General features: G+C 45.4%; 1 protein-coding gene across 3 annotated transcripts in view; it reads right to left on the reverse strand.

The window, feature by feature from the left end:
• LOC143035900 (UBA-like domain-containing protein 2-B) overlaps positions 1-22,087 on the reverse strand; it is a 92,626-nt gene that overhangs the window by 62,021 nt on the left and 8,518 nt on the right. The window contains exons 1-2 of one of the 3 annotated variants that reach the window (XM_076203093.1): positions 21,919-22,050; positions 769-855 (exon numbers count right to left, since the gene is read on the reverse strand). In XM_076203093.1, coding sequence (XP_076059208.1) covers positions 769-852 — 84 coding nt within the window. In that variant the 5' untranslated portion in view covers positions 853-855; positions 21,919-22,050. Of the gene's footprint in view, positions 1-768; positions 856-21,274; positions 21,437-21,918; positions 22,051-22,087 lie in introns of those variants that run through there. The other 2 variants (XM_076203090.1, XM_076203092.1) reach the window with 2 other exon arrangements.

The following is a 22,087-nucleotide window of genomic DNA, read 5'->3' on the forward strand; positions in this document are numbered from 1 at the left end:
AAACCCATAAATAGAGAATAAAACAATATCATTGGTAACATAATAACGATGAAAAAATAACAACAATAATAATAACATTGTAACATCCTTCCCCCGTCCCTGCCTGCAATAGCATTGGTAGCATAAGGATGAAAAATAACAAAAACAACAACAATAATAGTGTAACATCCTTCCTCCCTCCCTCTCTGTCTGCACTTCTCTACAGTATAACCTCAAACCCATAAATAAAAAGAGAATAAAATAACAGCATTGGTAACAATGATAACGATAAAAAAATAACAACAACAACGATAATAATATTGTAACATCCTTCCTCCCTCCCTCTCTGTCTGCACTTCTCTACAGTATAACCTCAAACCCATAAATAAAAAGAGAATAAAATAACAGCATTGGTAACATAATAATAACGATGAAAAAATAACAACAACGATAATATTGTAACATCCTTCCTCCCTCCCTCTCTGTCTGCACTTCTCTACAGTATAACCTCAAACCCATAAATAAACAGAGATAATAAAATAACAGCATTGGTAACAATGATAACGATGAAAAAATAACAACAACAACGATGATAATATTGTAACATCTTTCCACCCTCCCTCTCTGTCTGCACTTCTCTACAGTATAACCTCAAACCCATAAATAAAGACAGAATAAAATAACAGCATTGGTAACATAATAATAACGATGAAAAAATAATAACAACAACGATAATAATAATATTGTAACATCCTTCCTCCCTCCCTGACTGACTGACTGCTGACTGACCTCGAATTCCCACTGCGCTGCCTGGAGGAGATTTCTTGCCTGTTCCCGCGTCGCCCCAGCGGCCACCACGAACTGGTTAATCATCACCTGCAGAGGAAAAACGAAAAAAGGAGGAAAAATCTTAGTCCGTAGCATATTACGGTAGTGATGCAGGAAACTCATACATCACACAAACAAAATAATATCTACACACACATATTATGCTAAACACCACAGTGAAAGGAAATTAAAACTTTGAGTCCGAGCGCTTTCGTGATATAATCACATCTTCAAGGAGGCTCTTGTAATCTTTGAAGATGTGATTATATCACGAAAGCGCTCGGATTCAAAGTTTCAATTTTCTTTCACAGTGGTGTTTAGCATGTGTGTATTCACGTGTATTTTGTGAAACTTGTGAATAAGGAAATTAAAACTTTGAGTCCGAGCGCTTTCGTGATATAATTATCTTCAATGATGCTCTTGTAATCTTTGAAGATGTGATTATATCACGAAAGCGCTCGGATTCAAAGTTTCAATTTTCTCTCACTGTGGTGTTTAACATGTGTGTATTCACGTGTGTTTTGGAAAACTTGTGCATTTACACACATACATCCCCACAGTCGGAGTAAAAGAAAAATTGGGAGAACATTTAACTTCCATATTTCGGCTGCCAGCTGTAGCCTTCAGGAAAATGCAAGAAATTAGAAGTGGTAGGACATATGTACTTCAGAGGGGGACTATGTCTTGACACATGGGTAAGATGAAAAAAAACCCACTGCCGGAGAAAGTAAACGGACGAAGAATAGAATTAACTGTATATTTCGACCACTCTCTGCTGAAGAGGACCACAAAGAGTGGTCGAAATATACAGTTAATTCTATCCTTCGTCCGTTTACTTTCTCCGACAGTGGGATTTTTTTCAACATATATACTTCTTTGACGTAAGATGTGAGATGAAATAGGATCATGAGCAGATGACCTCACTCAAGGAAAGGTCACGGGGTCAACAAGCGTGGGGTTGGGTCGGGGGTCAGAAGGGTGATAATTTACTGAGCAAGTGACTCACCGCTAACCGTGAAATAATGTCCGGGGACTATTGTCCTTTAGATATATCAGAATCGGGACATTCTTCAATTAAGGAAGATTCAACTGTTTTCCTTCTGAAACCACAACTAGACTTGAACTATATATATATATATACACAACAGGGGAAAAAATTGAATACAGTAAGTAGTTTTGTATATTTATATATGTTCAATACGTCTGACGTCGTGATTATACGAAAGTACTTACTGTCTTCAAGTTTCTCTTCTCGTGTGGTAATTTTGCAGTCATTTCGTTTTCCCAGAAGTTTAAGCAAAAAACATTAATCACGTGTTTTTGTGATTTCTTTGCATAGATGTGTGTGTGTCTGTGTGATTCCCCTTCACCTTGGTCTTTGGATCACGTGTTGGACTCGTGATCGACAGCTATTTCCCTCCCGGAAGAGAGCTCAGAGCTCGTGTGACCGATCTATGGGTAATGCTGTAACCTCACACGCACACCCTACTCCCCGCCCACGAGAGTTGGAGTAACGACTCGAAGTGCAGCGATACTGAAATGATTTCAGCCCTGGGCAGGATTCGAACCCGGACCGGCATAGTGACAGCTGGAGTGTGAGTGTGTGTGTGTGTGTGCGTGAGCTAGGTTATTATGTACTTCGAACGACTGCTGACTAACACAACAGGACAAAACATGACATTTGCAGCTAATCCGTGAGCAAGCGAGCGCGTACGCGCGCGTGTGTGTGTGTGTGAGCGTCCTGGTGTGACTTAGGTCATCATATACTTCGAACAACTGATGACTAACAGGACAGGAAAAGCATGACAACTGTGTGTGTGTGTGTGTGTGTGTGTGTGTGTGTGTGTGTGTGTGTGTGTCTATATAACAATACTTAACTGTGGTATACAGTGAAATTGCTACGTTTGTGTGGTCCTGCGCGTGTATGTATGTGTGTGTGTGTTTGTGTGTGTGTTCAAACACAACAAAACGTATGCACATACATTAAATACATAACATACACATCTCATAATTACATACATACATTACATAAATATATAACATACACATCTCAGTTACATGTATACATACATTACATTACATAAATATATAATGTTCACATCTCACAATGACGTATGTATATTAGCAGTGCCCTCGAGCATCAACTGGTTCACACTGTGCTATTTTTCCTCCGACCTCCGATTAATCGGCGGTACCGTCAACGTCCAACACTTTCTCTGCCGTGAAATCACTATGGCAAATTGTTTTGTTTTATCAACATGAATACATAATGTCATTTGATATACTGGAGGAAGTTTATTTTCCTCCAGCAAGTTACGAGCTGCAAATCTGCTCCAACAATCGGTGGAAAAATAGCCCAATGTGATAACTCTAATGCTATGCTGAGTACTTCGTCTTCAGGTGGCGTCACACTAAGCATTTCTCGCTAGCATGCTATTTGCTTTTGCTATTTCGTCTGGGTAGAAACAACTTCGGCTAAGTTCGTCATTCAACTTCTCTATAACGCAAGAGTAACTGAAGTTATTTCTACTCAAACGAGGTAACAAAAGCAAGCAGCATGCTATCGAGAAATGACTAGCATGCCGCCACGTTTACACTAAGGAAATCTCACGAGGCTTGATAGTGTGATTTGAATGAATGAATCATTTTTTTACATTATTTCCTCTAAAAGCCGACAGCCGCTTCCACCGCCACCGCCACCGCAACCGCTGCTACCTGCACCCTTCCCACCGCTAACTTCTCTCACACGAAAAACGACCGTTAACCGAAAAATGACAGTTACGGGTAACCGTTAACGGCGTGGCGGGAGAACGCTGACGACACCGTGCAACTGGGAAGGAAGGAAAGAAGGAAAGAGATAAGGTAAGGAGGGAGGAAGGAAAGAAGGAAAGAGGGAAGACCACATCAAGAAAAAACAATAAAAAAAAAAAAATCTGGATGGCCACACACACACTCTTCCAGGAGGGAAATAGCCGTCGACCACGAGTCCAACATGTGATACAAGACCATAGTGAATCACGCACACACACACATTCCTTGGAAAGTTATATTCTATCTTGAGTAGAAGAGGAAAGCTTTGGATGTGTTAGTCAGGAAACACCAAACGCCACAACTTCCGACCAACTGCATTTCCTCCTCCACTCTCTTAACGTCACGGAAAATTAGAGAAACGTAGATCCCATATACTTCTCTCTGGTTTCTACGAATGCTGGGAGGAGAAGAAGAGGAGGAGGCGGAGGAAGAGTAAAAATCGAGAGGGTAGAAGAGCAGGTGGAGGAGGAAGAGGAGACGAGGAGAAAGAAGAGGACAACAAGGAGGATTAGGAGAAAGTGGAAGAAGAGGAAGAGATCGAGCCATTAGAGAATCAGGTGTGAAAGGAAGGCCCGTCTCTGCGTCGTTAAGGCAGCGAGGAGGAGGAGGAGGAGGAGGAGGAGGAAGAGCGGTCAAGGATCGCCAATTAAGAAAAGAGAGAGGGAGAAAAACAAAAAGGAAGAGAGAGAGAGAGAGAGAGAGAGAGAGAGAGAGAGAGAGAGAGAGGAAAATCATAGCAAATTAATCAATAAAAACAAACAAGAATAAAAAGAAAATAAACAATACGAAGCAAGGACGATGGGTTTTAAAACAACGATAACTGGTCGATGAGGAGGTGGTATGTAACGGTAGGTTCAATTTGGAAGAAAACAAACGACATGACGTCATGAGGAGGCGCTTCGGTGATGAGGCAAAATATCGCAAGTCGCGTCATTCGACTGTCGTTGTTCCTTTCCACGATGAACTGACCTGTTCTTGTTTAGGATCTGTCTAAGCCTGCGTTACCAAATTGTTTATTAATTCAATTGTCCATCTTTTGTCGTAAGGCGTAAATAAGACTAGAGTGCATACGGTCGACATATCAGTTGTCTTTTTTTAACGTCATAATTAGACAAAGTTCTGCGCCTAAAATTAGTCATAATAAATGAAGAACCGAGCGGCAGACACAAGACTGCATTCCGCGGCTTTCGGCGGAAATTCGCGCCGACAGTAGACCTTTTGGTCCATACTAAGGCCAGAAACGTGAATCCATAAATTAATAAATACACGCATTTACGAACAAACTGACGAACACAAGGCTCCATTAGTGATACAACAGTAAGACGTCAGTCCACCAGACTTTTTTTTTTCTTCTTTCTAAGTGAGCTAGGAAGCTGATTTTTATACTGAAAGTCATGCTCATCATTGTAGTAATTCTGACCAATTTTCGTTGAAGTTTGTCAGTAGATACTGTACTTACACAATAAAAAATATTGTGCAAAATAACCAATATTCAAACAGCGTTTAGTCACTAATTATTTGGCCATAGTCATAATTATCAACACACTAAACAAGTGTAGGTCCATTGGTTATTCTGTCTACTGATATATCTATCCCCATAGAATGAACTATTCATAACATAAATCCTTCTAAAAATTCCTATACTCAACGCATCATAAAAAGTTGTTGAGATATCAAGGGGTACTAAGGACATTGAAAAAGGTTAAGAACCACTGATCTAGGCATTTCGAACACTTACTAGGCATTTCCAACAATTGTGCTTGTGGGCTGTGGGAAAACCTGGTGGAAGCAAAGAAAACGCGATGCGTAGTAAATGTCAACACAGCCACGTGGACCACGCGTGGTTCTGTACTCACGTTTTGACAGGAATTGATGCACTCTCCCTCCTCTCTCACTCACTCACACACACACACTCACACACACACACACACACACACACACACACACACACACACACCAGAGTTGTTGTTAAATACATTATCTAAGTGGAATATATATATATATATATATATATATATATATGTGTGTGTGTGTGTGTGTGTGTGTGTGTGTGTGTGTGTGTGTGTGTGTGTGTGTGTGTGTGTACCTAGTTGTATTTTACGGGACGGGGAGCTATGCTTGTGGTGTCCCGTCTTCATATCTCGTTTTATCAAGCATGCAATATATACACTGAAATGATAATTATTCATAGTAAGAATCGCCGCATCAGTTTAAAACTTCGTGACACTGTTGCCAACACTAGAACCCATTTTCCAGCATGCTTTAATGTTTTTCATAATTTCAATTTTTTACTTCTATAAAACGGACTGACGTCCCTAATGTCAGGGTATATAGAGACTGCAACTCTGTCTACTGTGATCAATTAGGGCCGATCTGTATGTGATTGATGATTATTCAGGAGGCTAGGACGATGCCCCTTACAAGGGACTTTATAGAGTAAAATTTAATCAAATCAACCACGTCCTTGGTCCAACTCGCTGGAGGCAGTGTTCGAACTGTCGTAACCTCGACCTCCGCCACAAGTACAGACGCTCTAACCCGTTCGGACATTAAGGATCCGAATATGCAAAGTATTATTTCGATATGTGGTTCTGAGAGATTTCTTTTGCAGTAGAAAGTTAAATTCAGTAGAGCGGTGGTTCCCTAACTGGGGGGAGGGGGGTAAATTACCCCCGGGGGGGTAATTCAACAAAATTTCGGGGGTAACGGAGGGGTGACAAAATAATAAGACTTCTGAAAATCAAGAAGCCAAGAATTCCTCAACTAGCCTCTAAGCATGCACCCCCATCCATTCCACTGTTGTTCTCTACAGTAGTCATTAGAGATGCACAACGTTCAAATACAATAAATAAACGAAAATATCTCTAGTGTTTTAATTTAGCCATATATATCAATATTGACTGCATTTTGCCAAAGGGGTAACATGCTTTATGTGGCACATTAAATTGGGTAACAAACTGGAAAAAAATTGGGAATTGCTGCAATAGAGGTACATCTGAGTTGGTCACGGGGCTCACAGAGATGAATGAAATAGCCTGGACGCAGACAGAAGCGAAAAAGCCAACCAGCGTATAAAAGGTCAGTCGAGATGACGGGAAGGATGTAATGAACCAAACTTTATGGCAGCTGGCACCCCAAGGACAAGTGCTAACCAGTGCTAGTCATCCGATACCTTAAAGCGTTGACAGTAGTAGTAGTAGTAGTAGTACGGTCTCGTATAACGCTGGTTTCGGATATCGACGGTTTTGTGTAACGACGGTTTCGTACAAGGTCGGTCTCGCGTATCGTATGTTCCAAGTTACGACGGTTTCGTACAAGGTCGGTCTCGCGTATCGACGGTTCCGAGTTACGACGGTTTCGTACAAGGTCGGTCTCGCGTATCGACGGTTCCGAGTTACGACGGTTTGGTTCAAGGTCGGTCTCGCGTATCGACGGTTCCGAGTTACGACGGTTTCGTACAAGGTCGGTCTCGCGTATCGACGGTTCCGAGTTACGACGGTTTCGTACAAGGTCGGTCTCGCGTATCGACGGTTCCGAGTTACGACGGTTTCGTACAAAGTCGGTCTCACGTTTCGTATGTTCCGACTTACGACGGAGGTGTACCTGTGTAGCGTAGGAGGCTCAAACGAGACTATGGCCACGAGGAGGCGCCGCAAAGTCTCCTTCCCAACTTCCGAGGGAAAGTGAAACTCATCTCGTGACCGGGACCTAGGTGACATTGACAGTGATTCTTCATGATCGGCGGTAACCCTTCCCTTATCGAGTGGCACAAAGTGGCACAGAGTGGCACGAGGATAAATAGAATGGCTTGGTGGCTGTCGGTATATGACGGGAAATGTGCCACCATGTACGAAAAGGGGCAATACTACTTACGATAGATAGGTAATCTAATCTTTTGCAGAAGTCTTTCACACGTAAGCAACCTGACTGTTGCGAAAACGGGGTTAAAGGGCCAAGTAGATAGCGGGCCACAATGTCACAGGCCATAGTGCCAAAGAGGCAGAGGTCCAAAGGAGTAGAGGGCCAGGACCAAAGGAGCAGAGGGCTAGGACCAAAGGAGCAGAGGGGCAACGGGGCAGAGGGCCAGGACCAAAGAGCCAAAGAGCCACAGGACAAGAGGGCCAGGGGGGCAAAAGGGTCACCACGTGTACGACGTGCGATGACGGGCCTCGCGCTCAAGTAAGTTCGTGCTTTTCGCCGACAAAAACCCTCAGGATCCGGAGGAGGGACGTCGAAGACGAAGAGGAAGAAGATTATGACAAAGAACAAGATGATGAGGAAGAAGAAGACGGAGTGGAAGAAGATAAAGAAGAAAAGAAGCTGTTAGACGGAACGACCTTAGTCCGCTCGCCAGATGAGACGTACGTACAAAGACCAGATAAGTCAGTGTTTCTTAACCTGGGGTGCTGGGAAATGCTAAATACATGGTAGTACTGCACTTCACCTTGTTTTATCCTTGTAGTAACACGATGTTTACCAAAGTACGGGGTGATCTAATAAGAGGTCTTTACGTGGATCAAATGCTTTAACAAGGGTGACGTATACAAAGTCATCATATTAAGACAGCAGGACAGGACTCGCAGTAATGGATTTAAACTGGACAATTTTAGATTTAAGAGGAAATAGGCAAGAATTGGTGGTCAACAAATGGAACAGACTTAGTAACCATGTAGCGAGCGCTGAAACCATCATTTGTTTTAAGAAACGGTTAGACAACTTTATGGATGAGGATGACATGCGGTAATGGGCATGGTACTGCCTAGTGTAGGCCCTATGGTCTCTTGCAGTCTCCTTCATTCTTATGTTCTTAGGTGGGTGCTGGACTGCCTGCACCTCACTACAGGGGTGCTGAGGTCGGAAAAGGTTAAGAAACGCTGAGTTAGGTGCCCGGCCTTCGACACTTGCAGAAACTCCGATGACAAGATGTCTTGTCATTTGGTCAAATAAAACAAAAAATCATAATAAAACAACAACATGTTTGATGATCAAACAGCACCAGAAAAATATGACGTCATCAGTCCTCCTCGAGGAGGACTGATGACGTCATATTTTTCTGGTGCTGTTTGATCATCAAACATTTTGTTGTTTTATTATGATTTTTTGTTTTATTTGACCAAATGACAAGACATCTTGTCATCGGAGTTGAATGGCTTAATGTCACCCCTCCCGTACCCCCCCGCCCCCACCCCCTGCCCTGTCAGAGCCGCGACCTGTGGTTACACATCTACCTACAATACGGACACACTCCGCACGTCTGCATACAATGGCCTCAGCTCCCCCCCCCCTCTTACTCCTCTTCAGTCTTCCTCCTGTAGTTCACCTTGACGTGTCGTGGATACATTCTGTTCCTCCCTGTGAAGAGGGACGGGGAGGGATGTGTTTTTACGTACACAGGATAAAAGAAAGAAAGAAAGAAAAAAAAACTGTGGTTTCGGACCCGAACAGCTGCAGTTCTCGCCTCCTCCTCCTCCTCCTCTCAGTGACATATGGGCAACCTCGTAATCCCAAAACTTTGGGGCAGAATTGCTTAACGGACATCTACAGCGCTACGGCCGGAGCCACCACCTCCGGCCACTTTCTCTCACAGTGACACGGCAGGGTCGCTTGCGTTCTTGAGAAAGGCGCGTCTGTTCCCGTTTTTCTGCACGGTTCCTTTCTTCGTTTTTCACGCCCCCGTGGGCGGGGGCTTTAGGCGGGGCAAAGTGCCCGGGATCCAAGAACTTTCCCTATGCAGTAACCGTAGTTGGCCCGAGGCGGACGCAGACTCTTCAGGAATCTACAAGCACGACAATGCCACTTGCAACCCGCCAGCTCTCGGTTCTTCTCGAATGCGAATACGATATGTATAGAGAGAGAACGAGAGAGAGAGAGAGAGAGAACGAGAGAGAGAGAACGAGAGAGAGAGAGAGAGAGAGAGAGAGAGAGAGAGAGAGAGAGAGAGAGAGAGAGAGAGAGAGAGAGAGAGAGAGAGAGAGAGAGAGAGAGAGAGAGAGAGAGAGAGAGAGAGAGAGAGAGAGAGAGCGCCCTCAGCTCCGCCTTTGGCTGTTACCATGGGGACACTGAGAAGACGTCGCCGATAGAATACACCGAGCGAGAGCGAGAGTGAGGACAGAGCAGACTCGGTAGAGAGAGAAAGAGAGGGGGAAGGAGGGAGAGAGAGAGGGAGAGAGAGGGAGAGAGGGAAAGGAGAAACTCGAGAGAAAAAAAAAAAGAGAGACAGCGAGGTGAATAGAGGAAGAGGCAGAGAAAAACACTTAATCTTATAGGTCGGTCACCCTAACCTGAACTGGAGATATAGAGAGATATGTTTACAGATATATATATATATATATATATATATATATATATATATATATATATATACACACACACATATATATACATATACATACACACACACACACACACACATATATATATATATATATATAGAGAGAGAGAGAGAGAGAGAGAGAGATAGAGATACAGATACAGAAAGACAGTGAGAAAAACAGAGAGAGAGAGAGAGAGAGAGAGAGAGAGAGAGAGAGAGAGAGAGAGAGAGAGAAGGTGAGGGGGGGTTAAGATCCCCCTCCTATAGTCACCCACGACGGTGTCAGTGTCCCTGAATGACCGTCCCTCACACCCGGGAAGACGTCTGCCTGCCATGCGCGGTCAGTCCTTCGCACCACGAGCGGGCAATATCCTCAGAATTTTTCCTTGTGAAGCATCAAGTGAACTGGGATCATTTCCAAAAGAAATGTAGCGTCCCTAACCCCCGGAGCATCAATGGAAATGGGATCATTTCCAAAAGAAATGTAGCGTCCCTAATTCCCGAAGCATCAATGGAACTGGGATCATTTCCAAAAGAAATGTAGCGTCCCTTACCCCCGGAGCATCAATGGAAATGGGATCATTTCCAAGAGAAATGTAGCGTCCCTAACCCCCGGAGTATCAATGGAAATGGGCTCATTTCCAAAAGAAATGTAGCGTCCCTAATCCCCGGGAAAAGGGGTGAACCAGGTCGGGACAATTGAGTAAAAGCTCCCCCTCAAATAAACAAATAAATAAAAATAAGCAATATGAAAATAATATAAAACACAATAAAATAAAAAGATAAATAAATGTATTTATGCACCAAGGGGTTTTTCCCTATTACCAAGGAGGTAGCCAAAGTCAAAAGGCATAACACACACACACACACACACACACACACACACATTCCGTTCTCATCCATCACCCGTTCCTTCTTCTCGTATTAGCTCCTCATGGATGCCGGGTCACACCTGTATCCCACCCATGAAAAATAGACAAAACACTGTAAGACAAATACAAAATACATAAAATAATATAAAAAATACAAAAACTCTTAAATACAAATACAATAATTACATAAAGATAAATAATACGAAAATTAAACAAATAAAACGCAATAAAATAAATAAGATGAAATAAATACAAAAAATATATGAAACTTGTGATGAACAATGTCGAATGGTACTTGTGATGTAGTCTGCCTTACCCGCAACCCCTTCTCACCCCATAGTCATTCTAGTAAACCAGGTGGGGGGGGGGAAGGATCCCCCCAAGCCGAGGAATCTCCCCCACCCTCCCCTCCCCTCCCCTACCAGGCTGCTGTGTCTACTTCGAACAAATACTGACTCACATGACACAAAAAATGACAGCTGTAGCAAGTGTGTGTGTGTGTGTGTGTTTGATTCACCATGGTCTTGGACCACGTGTCGGACTCGTGATCGACAGCTCCCGGAAGAGAGCTCAGAGTTCATATATGACCGATCTATGGGTAATGTTGTGGCCTTACACGCACGCACACCCAAAATCCCCTCCCACGAGTTGGAGTAACGACTTGCAGCGCAGTGCTACTGAAACTATTTCAGCCCTGGCCGGGATTCGAACCCGGACCGCCGTAGCGGCTGCCGGGGACTCTACCAACTGCGCCATCGTGTGTGTGTGTGTGTGTGTGTGTGTGTGTGTGTGTGTGTGTGTGTGTGTGTGTGTGTGTGTGTGTGTGCATTTTCTTCCTCTCAATATCCGTTTGGCCTTCTCCTTCTCCTCCTCCTCCTCTTCCACATTTCCTCCTTTATCTTCCTCTTCAGACGTTGAGCAGCTTATCCATAACTACCCTAGGTTCTTAACAATTCCTACAACGACTCGAAGCTCACAAACACACACACACACTCGGTGGCACGGTTGGTAGAGTTCCCGGCTGTCACTACGGCGGTCCGGGTTCGTATCCCCCCCCCCAGGGTTGAAATTATTTCAGTATCGCTGCACTACGAGTCGTTACTCCAACTCTCGTGGGCGGGGAGTTTGTGTTTGTGTGTGTGTGTGTGTGTGTGTGTGTGTGTGTGTGTGTGTGTGTGTGTACGTGTAAGGTCACAGCATTACCCATGGATCGGTCATATACGAGCTCTGAGCTCTCTTCCGGGAGGGAAATAGCTGTCGATCACGAGTCCGACACGTGGTCCAAAGACCATGGTGAATCACACATTCTTCCCTGCAGTAGATTTGACTTTCCCAGGAGGAAGGTGGAAGGTGGAAGGGGGAGAGATCCACCACCATTCCACCCAATCCTCAACATGCAATCCTGTCTGCTTGGCTTGCAACCCTCTGAACACGCTGATACAGTACTGGCTCCGGTTAATGAGCGTGCCCGTACGCACGCACGCACGCACACGACTCATGGTGCAGTGGTAGAGTTCCCGCCCGCCACTATGGCGGTCCAGGTTCGAATCCCGCCCGAGATGGCCTCGGAGGGCGAGGGAACCACTGACAGGAAAGTATAAAAAAAAAAAAAAAAAAAAAAAAAAAGCGTGCTAACGCTTTGTAATCAAAACCAAAAGACGGACACCGACGCCAAGCCACGCCACCAAGCTCAGACTTTGCGGAAAAAAAAAACATACACTCTTAACATGAACACTTGCTATCACAATAATATATAAAATATATAATAATAAATCAACAATATTGCAAAAAAAATTGTACAACAGACAAGGAATATCATATGTCACCATTACAAGGTCACCACCATGGTCTTGGACCACGTGTTGGACTCGTGATCGACAGCTATTTCCCTTCCAGAAGAGAGCTCAGAGCTCATACATGACTGATCTATGGGTAATGATGTCACCTTACACGCACACACACACACACAACTCCCCGCCCACGAGAGTTGGAGTAACGACTCGCAGCGCAGCGATATTGAAATTATCTTAGCCCTGGGCGGGATTCGAACCCGGACTACCGTAGTGGCGGCCGCGAACACTACCACTGCGCCGTCAAGTCGTGTGTGTGCAGTACCCCTACAGACCAGATCCGTTTTTTTTAAGAACGGTGACTCGTTTCCCCTATTGAAACCAATATATTTCGTCTTCCCCCGTCCTTCCTCCTGTTTTTCTGACTTTCCTACCTCTCTCCTTTATATTATATATATATATAATACACACACACACATATATATATATATATATATATATATATATATATCACTGTCCAGTAATGTCGTTACACATTAGTAATTGCACTAAAAACCCACTATTATTTGGATTTGAAAGAAGGAAATAACGAATTTCCGTATATATCGATCACTTGCTGTGATCCTCTTCAAGCGGAATCAAATAATAGTGGGTTTTTAGTGCATATATATATATATATATATATATATATATATATATATATATACACCTCTCTCTATATATACATTTTTTTTTGGGGGGGGTGGGGGGTAGGGACTCTCCGAGCTCTTCGGTACGATATACTGTAGACCACAAAGATGGAAGCGCTGGTGAACTACGGGCAACGAAATATAATCATGATTCAGCCGGGGCGCCTGGCTGGAACGCGACGTGCCAGTCGGTCGGTCGGTCTCTTCAAATCCTCAACGACTCAAAAAGTTTTCGATCCCGTGGAGGGCTGAAGCCTTCTCCTGACTGAATGAAAACATCTGCCTCCTCTTTCTTCTTCTTTGGCCACAACGAAATCCGTCCAGAGGGACGTCGTGAAGGAGTCTCGTGATGTGATTGACATCCATGAGCCGTGGTGTCAAACGCTGCTAACTCGCGGATAAAAAGAAAACGACAACTCTCGCGCTGGATAATGGTGGATGATGTCAACAGTACGAACTCTCAAAGATCGCTGACTAAGTCGAATGAGTGGGAGGGAGAAAGCGAGAGGGAGATAGAGAGGGGGAGACAGACAGAGGGAGACGGACAGAGGGAGATAGAAGGAGAGGGAGATAGAAAGGGAGATAGAAAGAGGGAGATAGAGAGAGGGAGATAGAGAGAGGGAGAAAGAGAGAGGGAGAAAGAGAGAGGGAGACAGACAGAGGGAGAAAGAGAGAGGGAAACAGAGAGGGAGAAAGAGAGAGGAAGACAGAGAGAGGGAGATAGAGGGAGAAAAAGAGAGGGAGATAGAGAAAATAGAGGGGGGAGAGACAGCCAGAGTCAGATATAGAGATACAGATATGTAGAGATAAAGAGAGAAAGAGAGAAAGACAGAGAGACAGAAATTCAGAGCACGAAGAACTATAGTTCTACAACCCTAGGCCGACGTCGTTGCCGCCGCGTTGACAACTCGACCCGCCGCAAGGGACGGAAGTTCTTCCTGCCACCACCACCCCCTCCCCCCTCCCGTCGCGGCGAACGGCGGCGGCGCCCTTGCCCTTGCCCAAGAAGCCTTGGCAACGTTCCAAAGGGATTCTCCGCACTCTCCTCCTCCTCCTCCTCCTCCTCCCTCGAGGGCCTCCGTCGAACGCGAAATGGACCAGGCACTTGAGTGCCAAGGATAGAGAGAGAGATGGAAGGAGAGAGAAGGTGAGAGAGGAGAGAGAGGGAGCGAGGGAAGGAGGGAGGGAAGGAGGGAGAGGGAGGGAAGGAGGGAGAGGGAGGGAAGGAGGGAGAGGGAGAGAGGGAAGGAGGGAGGAAGAGAAAGTGAGAAAGAAAAAGTAAGAAAGAAAAAGAGAAAGAGAGAAAGAGAGAGACACACTGGCACGCCAGGCATGTCACCGAGCCTACAGCTGCAGCCACTGGTCCATGAAACAGATGAATGGCCAGAACGGGCGTGCGGGCGGGAATGCGTTCCCATCAATCCCTCGTGGCGTTTACACTTCACCCGAAGGAGGAGCCACAGAACTGAATGAAATCGCCTGGCGTCGGCAGATCCCGAGTACCGCCCGGGTCGGAAGAAAGTTGACAGAAGATTGACAGTTGACAGAAACCCTGAGGGCGAGAGCTCCTGCCGTAGGGGATGAAGATGAAATTCGTGGACTCACACTCTTGGGGCTCTCGCCATAGTCACGTGCTAGGCTTTGACAACATCGGTGTCGAAGATTACTTCTCACTAGACCTATCAAATACAAGAAGGCGTCACGATTTTACAGTAATCGGTAAAATATTTTCTTCGAATGAAAGTAAGCATTTCTTCTTTAACCGGGTTGTTAATGCGTGGAATTCGTTACCTTCCACTGTCGTCGAAAGCAACACAATAACAACACTTAAAAATAGCCTAGATAAATATTTAAGTCTCTAATCCGCAAATAAAATATCCCTTGCAATAAAAGATCTGACAGCCCGGCAGTCATTTGTAATTAGACAGGATAGTGGTAGCAGTAGTGTTAGTTCATCTTCTAGAGCCTAGTTACCCTGTTTTCTTAACTGTAGCTTAGTATAGTACACACAAACAGCCTGCTGTTGTTTGTTTTTCCTTTGTGTTCCTACTGCAGCCGTTGATGCTGACGTGACATCAGCACGCTAGCAACTGTCAGCAGTGCAGTGGTCAGCTGGGACCTCTAATCAATGACAGGTCAGCAGTTAGCGATGGGAGACCCGGTCAGCTGTTTCGTGGACCGAGGTCAATAATAGTGTTGCTTGGTTTTCGTTCTCTACCAAATCCCTTCCAGTCACACAACTCAATTTCATTCACTTCCACCCCGTCTCCTCGGTACAACGAAGTGTTAAATTGGTGATGGAGTGATTCATTTTGTATTTTTTTCCGATTCTGGTACGATCTCCGATACCTGCAATTATTATAATCCATGGTTATTCTCAGGCTCTGCAGTTGTTTTTGGAGGGAAAATACGTTATAAACAAAGTACACTTATTCATCATGGAACGGAAGTTTAAAACAGTATCGGAACCGTTAAAAAACGTTTGTGTCGCACATTCTTTGCTTCTTTCGGCGTCTGTATGGGGGTACAGACTTCATCAAGTTCTATGTAGGCAGTACTTTTTTTTGTGGGGGGGGAGGGGAAGGAGACTGGCGACACCCCTTATGGACCAGAGTTACGTTCCAGTATTTCCCACTTGGAGACTCGTTTCTCTAGAAGATTGCTGATCACGTTCAACCTCTACTATCTGCTGTGATACTCGCCCAATCCCCTCTTCACATCCTCTGGGACTCCTCTTCAGCGTAATACTGTATAGAAGCGCTGGTGTATTATAGGAGAAGGGACTCAATACACACAACCCGTGGTACATCCTCGGGGAAGGGGGGGGGGGTTGTCTGTTGCCGGAGGTGAGTGGAACTGCCTAGTGTAAGCCTTATGGTCTCTTACAGTCTCTCTAATCCTTATATGACATATCGACTTGCAGTTCCTTCCAGCTGCCGTCAGGCGATTTTATTCGGTTGAGGGAAACTTCAGAGGTGCGTCAAAGCGTTAAAAAAAATCGCCTTCTGACGTCACAGCTAAGAGGGAAACACACGCAAGGCTTACTGGAGTAGAGGTTTGCGCCTTGAACTCTCACTCGAGAGGTCCGAGATCGATCCCCCGCTTGTGGACTAGAAGCCTCAGTATTCCCGCAGGCAGTTACTGCCCCCCTTAATCATGGAAATGAAGGATGTATACAGATCATAGCATTTACCCAAAGTTCCGACCATACAACTATGGAGCGATCATTCGGGATGCAATAGCTGTCGATCACACACCCAGCACGTGACCAGGGGGGGGAGGGAGAGGACTGAATAGGAGGCTGGAGTTTCACCAAATCCACAAATCGAAAATAGCAAATGTTTATCAAATTTTTCATTCAGTGTTGTGGCATTTTCTGGAGGTTAAGCAACAGTAACGCATAAGAATGGACTCCTCATTGTCCTTCCTTGGGTCGACCTGTCGTCAGGGAAGGACGGCACTTTATGCGTATGTTCGTGTGGCGTTGCGTTTTCCACAAGTCCTCAGAGGTCGAAAACCTTCTGACCTGGTGATAGACATTTTCATTTCACAATGGCTGGCCCCAGGACATTTCATTCATCTCCGCTAGACGCACCTCAGTGGCGAATAGTAAAAATTTTTGTAACGTCTCAACCAATGACACAAGCGATATAATCTTATAGATTTATGAGAAAGACACCCCAGCAGCGCATTCTGAAAGACTATGTCGAGAGAGGATATATTTAAATAAGTGTTAATAAGCAACGGAAGGTGCATACACGTGAGCATTCCATAGGAGGCGTGACGTCATGTCGTCTTGAACGAACGCCATGGACGATGGCTGACCAAAACAGTTATGAGGAACATTTGACTCCAAAACCAGATTAACCTCCAACCTCCCTTCTACCTTAACCCTCTACCCCTCCACTCCTCTTCCTCCCTTCCAGCATAACCCCCTATCCCCTCCCCTCTCTTCCTCCTCCATCTTTAAACTCGCTTTTTCCTCTTCACAACACTCTCCTCGGACATCCAGACAATTTCAAACAGCTTCGATACCGCCACTTACTAGTTCCACCACTCCTTCCTCACCATAACAATCACTTCTCTGCCCCCCCCCCCCACCCGCAGTAGTAAGCATCTGGCAACTGTGGACGTGTGTACCGTGTCATAGTAAATAGGCATCGCGACTGCTCGTCGTTCGGAGACCCACTGACCTGGCTAAAGGGGAGGGGGAGGAGGAGGAGGTGGGGTGGGGGTGGGGGATGCGAGCGAAGGCTCACTGGGCCGACTAGCCTCGCCACATCTCACACGGCCAGCGTAGTGAAGCCTCGCAAGCATACCAAGAAAGGAGGAGGAGGAGGAGGAGGAGGAGGAGGAGGGTGTAGGGGGGGAAGAGGTAGTCACAACCGCTTTCTCGTCCCCATGACAACATTATATCCACCGCTGCAGTATGAGTGCACGGAACCGATAAAACCATCCAGGCCTGCTGGCTGGCTGGCTGTCCTGCTGGTTTAAATTCCCGTGGGAACGAAACTTACACGCGCGCGCCCAGCCGACCGCCAGGAAACAACACTACACAAGTTCTACACATCTCGTGGCGGTGTGGTTAGAGTTCTCGCCTGCCACTACGGCGGTCCGGGTTCGACTCCCGCCCAGGGCTGAAATAATTTCAGTATAGCTGCGCTGCGGGGTGTTACTCCAACGCTCGTAGGCGGGGAGTTGGGGGCGTGTGTGCGTGTAAGGTCACAGTATTACCCATAGATCGGTCATACGAGCTCTGAGCTCTCATCCGGGAGGTTAATAACTGTCGATCACGAGTCCAACACGTGATCCAATACCATGGTGAATCACACTACGAGCATAGCTCCCCTTCCCGTAAGATACAACTAGGTTAACACACACACACAGGACTGAAATAATTTCAGTATCGCTGCGCTGCGAGTCGTTACTCCAACTCTCGTGGGCAGGGAGTTCGGTGTGTGTGTGTGTGTGTGTGTGTGTGTGTGTGTGTGTGTGTGTGTGTGTGTGTGTGTGTGTGTGTGTGTGTGTGTGTGAAGTCACAGCATTACCCATAGATCGATCATATGGGCTCCGAGTTCTCTTTCGGGAGAGAAAGAGCTGTCCAACACGTGATCCAACACCATGGTGGTGACTCACACACACACACAAGCTAGGTGTGATAAATCAAGAGTGTTAGGGGACGGGACCCAACGAGCTTAGCGCTCGCTCGCTCAGACACGATCAAGTTGGTGTGTGTGATTCACCTTCGTCTTTGGATCACGTGTTGGACACGTGATCGACAGCTGTTTCTCTCCCGTAAGAGAGCAGAGCTCGTATGATCGATCTATGGGTAATGCTGTGTCCTTACACGCACACACACACAACTCCCCCGCCCACGAGAGTTGGAGTAGCGACTCGAAGCGCAGCGATACTGGAATAATTTCAGCCCTTGGCAGGATTCGAACCCAGGCCGCCGTAGTGACAGTCGGGGACTCTACCAACCACGCTACCGAGTCGTGTGTGTGGAAGGTCACAGCATTACCTATAGATCATGCAATACATGAGCTCTGAGCTTTCATCCGAGTGGGCAGTAGCTGTCAATCACGAGACCAACACGTGATTCAAGACCATGATGAATCACACACGATGAGGTGACCTTAAACAGATACGAAACCTACATTTGCGTCGTAATGATCAACAACTAACCCCAGAGGGGAGGGGGGGGGAAGGGTTATCAGGTAAATAACCCCCCTCCCCCCCCCCACATGGCGAAGATAAACACGCCAAACTTGCTCCTCACGCGGCCACAGTACACTGCACACCCTCACAACCAAGTACCAACACAAATATCATTTCTCGAAAAAAAAAAAAAGAATACGATTACGTAAAGTTAAATCATGTGACGACGAGGGCTGGTAGGAGGAATTTCTCCAATTGAATAAAATCGCCTGGCGACAGCCTGAGAGGAAATAAAAACGATCTCCTTTACCCTCGAGGTGCTCTCGATCTCGTCCACGACGCCCTTGGGTCAGTTGCGTTCCTCCCCCGAGACTTCGACCCACTTAGGGAAAAATTGACGTTACAAAGTCGAGACTCTCCCGGGATCTCATAAAGAACCATCACCCCAGACTTCGAAAGGGTGAAAATTCTTCATGTGGGCTATCCTAGGGTGACAATTCTTCAAGTGGACTATCCTAGTGTGACAATTCTTCATTGGCTATCCTAGGGTGATAATTCTTCATGTGGGCTATCCTAGGGTGGTAATTCTTCATGTGGACTATCCTAGGGTGAAAATTATTCATGCGGGCTATCCCAGGGTGACAATTCTGCATGTGGACTATCCTAGGGTGACAATTCTTCATGGCCTATCCTGGGGTGAAAATTCTTCATGTGGGATATCCTAGGGTGATAATTCTTTATGTGAACTGTCCTAGGGTGACAACTCTTCAAGCGGGCTATCCTAGGGTGACAATTTTTCATGTGGGCCATCCTAGGGTAACAATACTTTGTGGGCTATCCTAGGGTGACAATGCTTCATGTGGGCTATTCTAGGGTGACAATTCTTTATCTGGGCCATCCAAGGGTAAAATTTTTTAATGTGGGCTATCCTAGGGTGACAATTCTTCATGTGGGCTATCCTAGGGTGACAATTCTTCATCTGGGCCATCCTGGGTTTACGATTCTTCGGTTGTGTAAATTGATGACAATAAGCATAACCCTCATTCAACCTAACCTAATCTAATCTTTATTCCACTGTTGATATTCGGCGTACTGGGGTAACGATTCTTCAGGTGGGATCTCATGGGGTGACGATTTTTCAGGTGGGCGTTCTGGGGGTGACAATTCTTCACGTGACCTTCTCCCGAACTTCGACAAGGTGACGCACCTGACAGATGTTATTCTGGCCAGAGCCACAAGATCCTACTCAACCGAGGGCGGAGCAACAGAAGTGGTAAAGGATCTACAAAGGACAGCAGGAGGGAAGGCAGAAGTTAAAACTGATCAGCATTCTTCTTTAGCTCCCTAGAATCCTGTCTTATACAAAAGAAATAAAACAAGGAAAGAAAAATACGTGAATTTGGTTCATAGGGGGTGTCACTAGTCATGGATGAACGACTATTCAATAGCATGCCATAAGGACGAATCCTCTCCAACACTTCAATGAAGGGTTATCACACTGGGCTTCGACGGACTTCACCAGCTTCAACCGTTCACAATTTGTTTGAGTAAAAACGACTTCGGTTACAATATTTCAAATATCAAACTCTCTATTATATACAACACAGCTGAATAATGAACTAAGAGATTGTAAACCTATATTAGACAAACTGCTGAAATGTTCTCAGACAAGTCTATATTTATGTAAACGAAATCATATTCAAATTATTCAAATGGAGGTTGGAGGCGGGATGTTGAAGGAAAAATAACCCAGTGTGATAGCTCCTTTAGGCCTAAAGGCGTCCAAGGTACAGGACCGCATTGTCCCCATCGAGACGACTCTCATTCAACCATCGATTCATGCTTACAACCAACTAAAATAAATGGATGCTCACAAAACAGCGGCGAGAATTATCATTTTCATTCCAGTTTCCACAACAAGCAAACGCAAAATTTGGTCAATATTAGAAGTAAACATTGTTAGGAAAAATATATGTTTTCACATGATATGAAATCTGATTCTCCTGCAGAAAAAATATTTTAAGCATTTGTAAAGCAAATCGCGCTGTTTCGTTTATATATATATATATATATATATATATATATATATATATATATATATATATATATATATATATTTAATATAACAGCAAACTGTCTTCGTTTCTTTGGGTCCTTCATTTATTATAGATAGTTAAGTCGATCTTTATGCACAGTGTTCGGACGTCGCCCTCACATCTAGGTCCGGTCCGTCCCATGACCTTACCGACCTGCAAAGAGGTCCCATGAGAACAAGTTTGTCGACCAAAACTTCCTTGAGGCACGGGTGATATAAAGTCTCCTTGAGGAACTCACGTGCAGTACCAGCAACAGCCCCAGCGATGACTCAACTAGAACCTCGCCCGACCACGTGATGACAAACACTGAACTCTTTAGGGAACTCACATGCGGTACCTTCTGTCTTCGTGAGTCAGCAGTGTAAGAACGTTTTGCGTCCAACATCCCACGCATCGAATTTGACCTCGCGCCAACTAGGAGCACGGGTCATGACCTGCCCGTGTATATAAAGACCGGACGGAACGCCGAAGATTCAGATCGCCTTGGAAAAGCACACTGTGAGCCTGGCTTGCTGACTTCTTCCTTTCTCACCTCCCCCACAAGCAGACCAAGATGGGACACGACTTGAAACACACAATCGTCACCCCCCCCCCTTTACTCGCACTTAGAATGAGCTATCATTTCTAAATAAACAAATTCTCCCAATCAGGGTTTGCCATCAAACCAGCCTAACATTTCGCTGCCCAACGTGGGGCAAGGCCACCAGCCTAACACTTGACTGCCCAACATAGGACAAAACTACCTGACAGGAAGATTCCAAAATCCCACGGCAATGCACTCTTCAACCCATTCCAAACCCGGAAGCTGGGCGAGGTGGGATGGGTTTGCTCCATCATTCTGGTCGAAAGCAAACGATTTCGTTCATCTCCGAGGCAACTTACCTTCGGATATGAAGGATACTTCACTGGCTTAATTTAGCACCCCTGCATGGCGTATTTGAGAGTTTTGTCCCCCTCCTACAGCTACACTTGATTTCATTCCATGGCACCTCTTCGGTCAAGGATCAGTCACTAGATATTATGTTGTAATCAAGCTTCAAGCTCACTATCA

The sequence above is a fragment of the Oratosquilla oratoria genome, chromosome 19 (assembly GCF_046742065.1).
Source record: "Oratosquilla oratoria isolate Oo_2021 chromosome 19, ASM4674206v1, whole genome shotgun sequence".
NCBI classification, from domain to species: Eukaryota; Metazoa; Arthropoda; class Malacostraca; order Stomatopoda; family Squillidae; genus Oratosquilla; species Oratosquilla oratoria.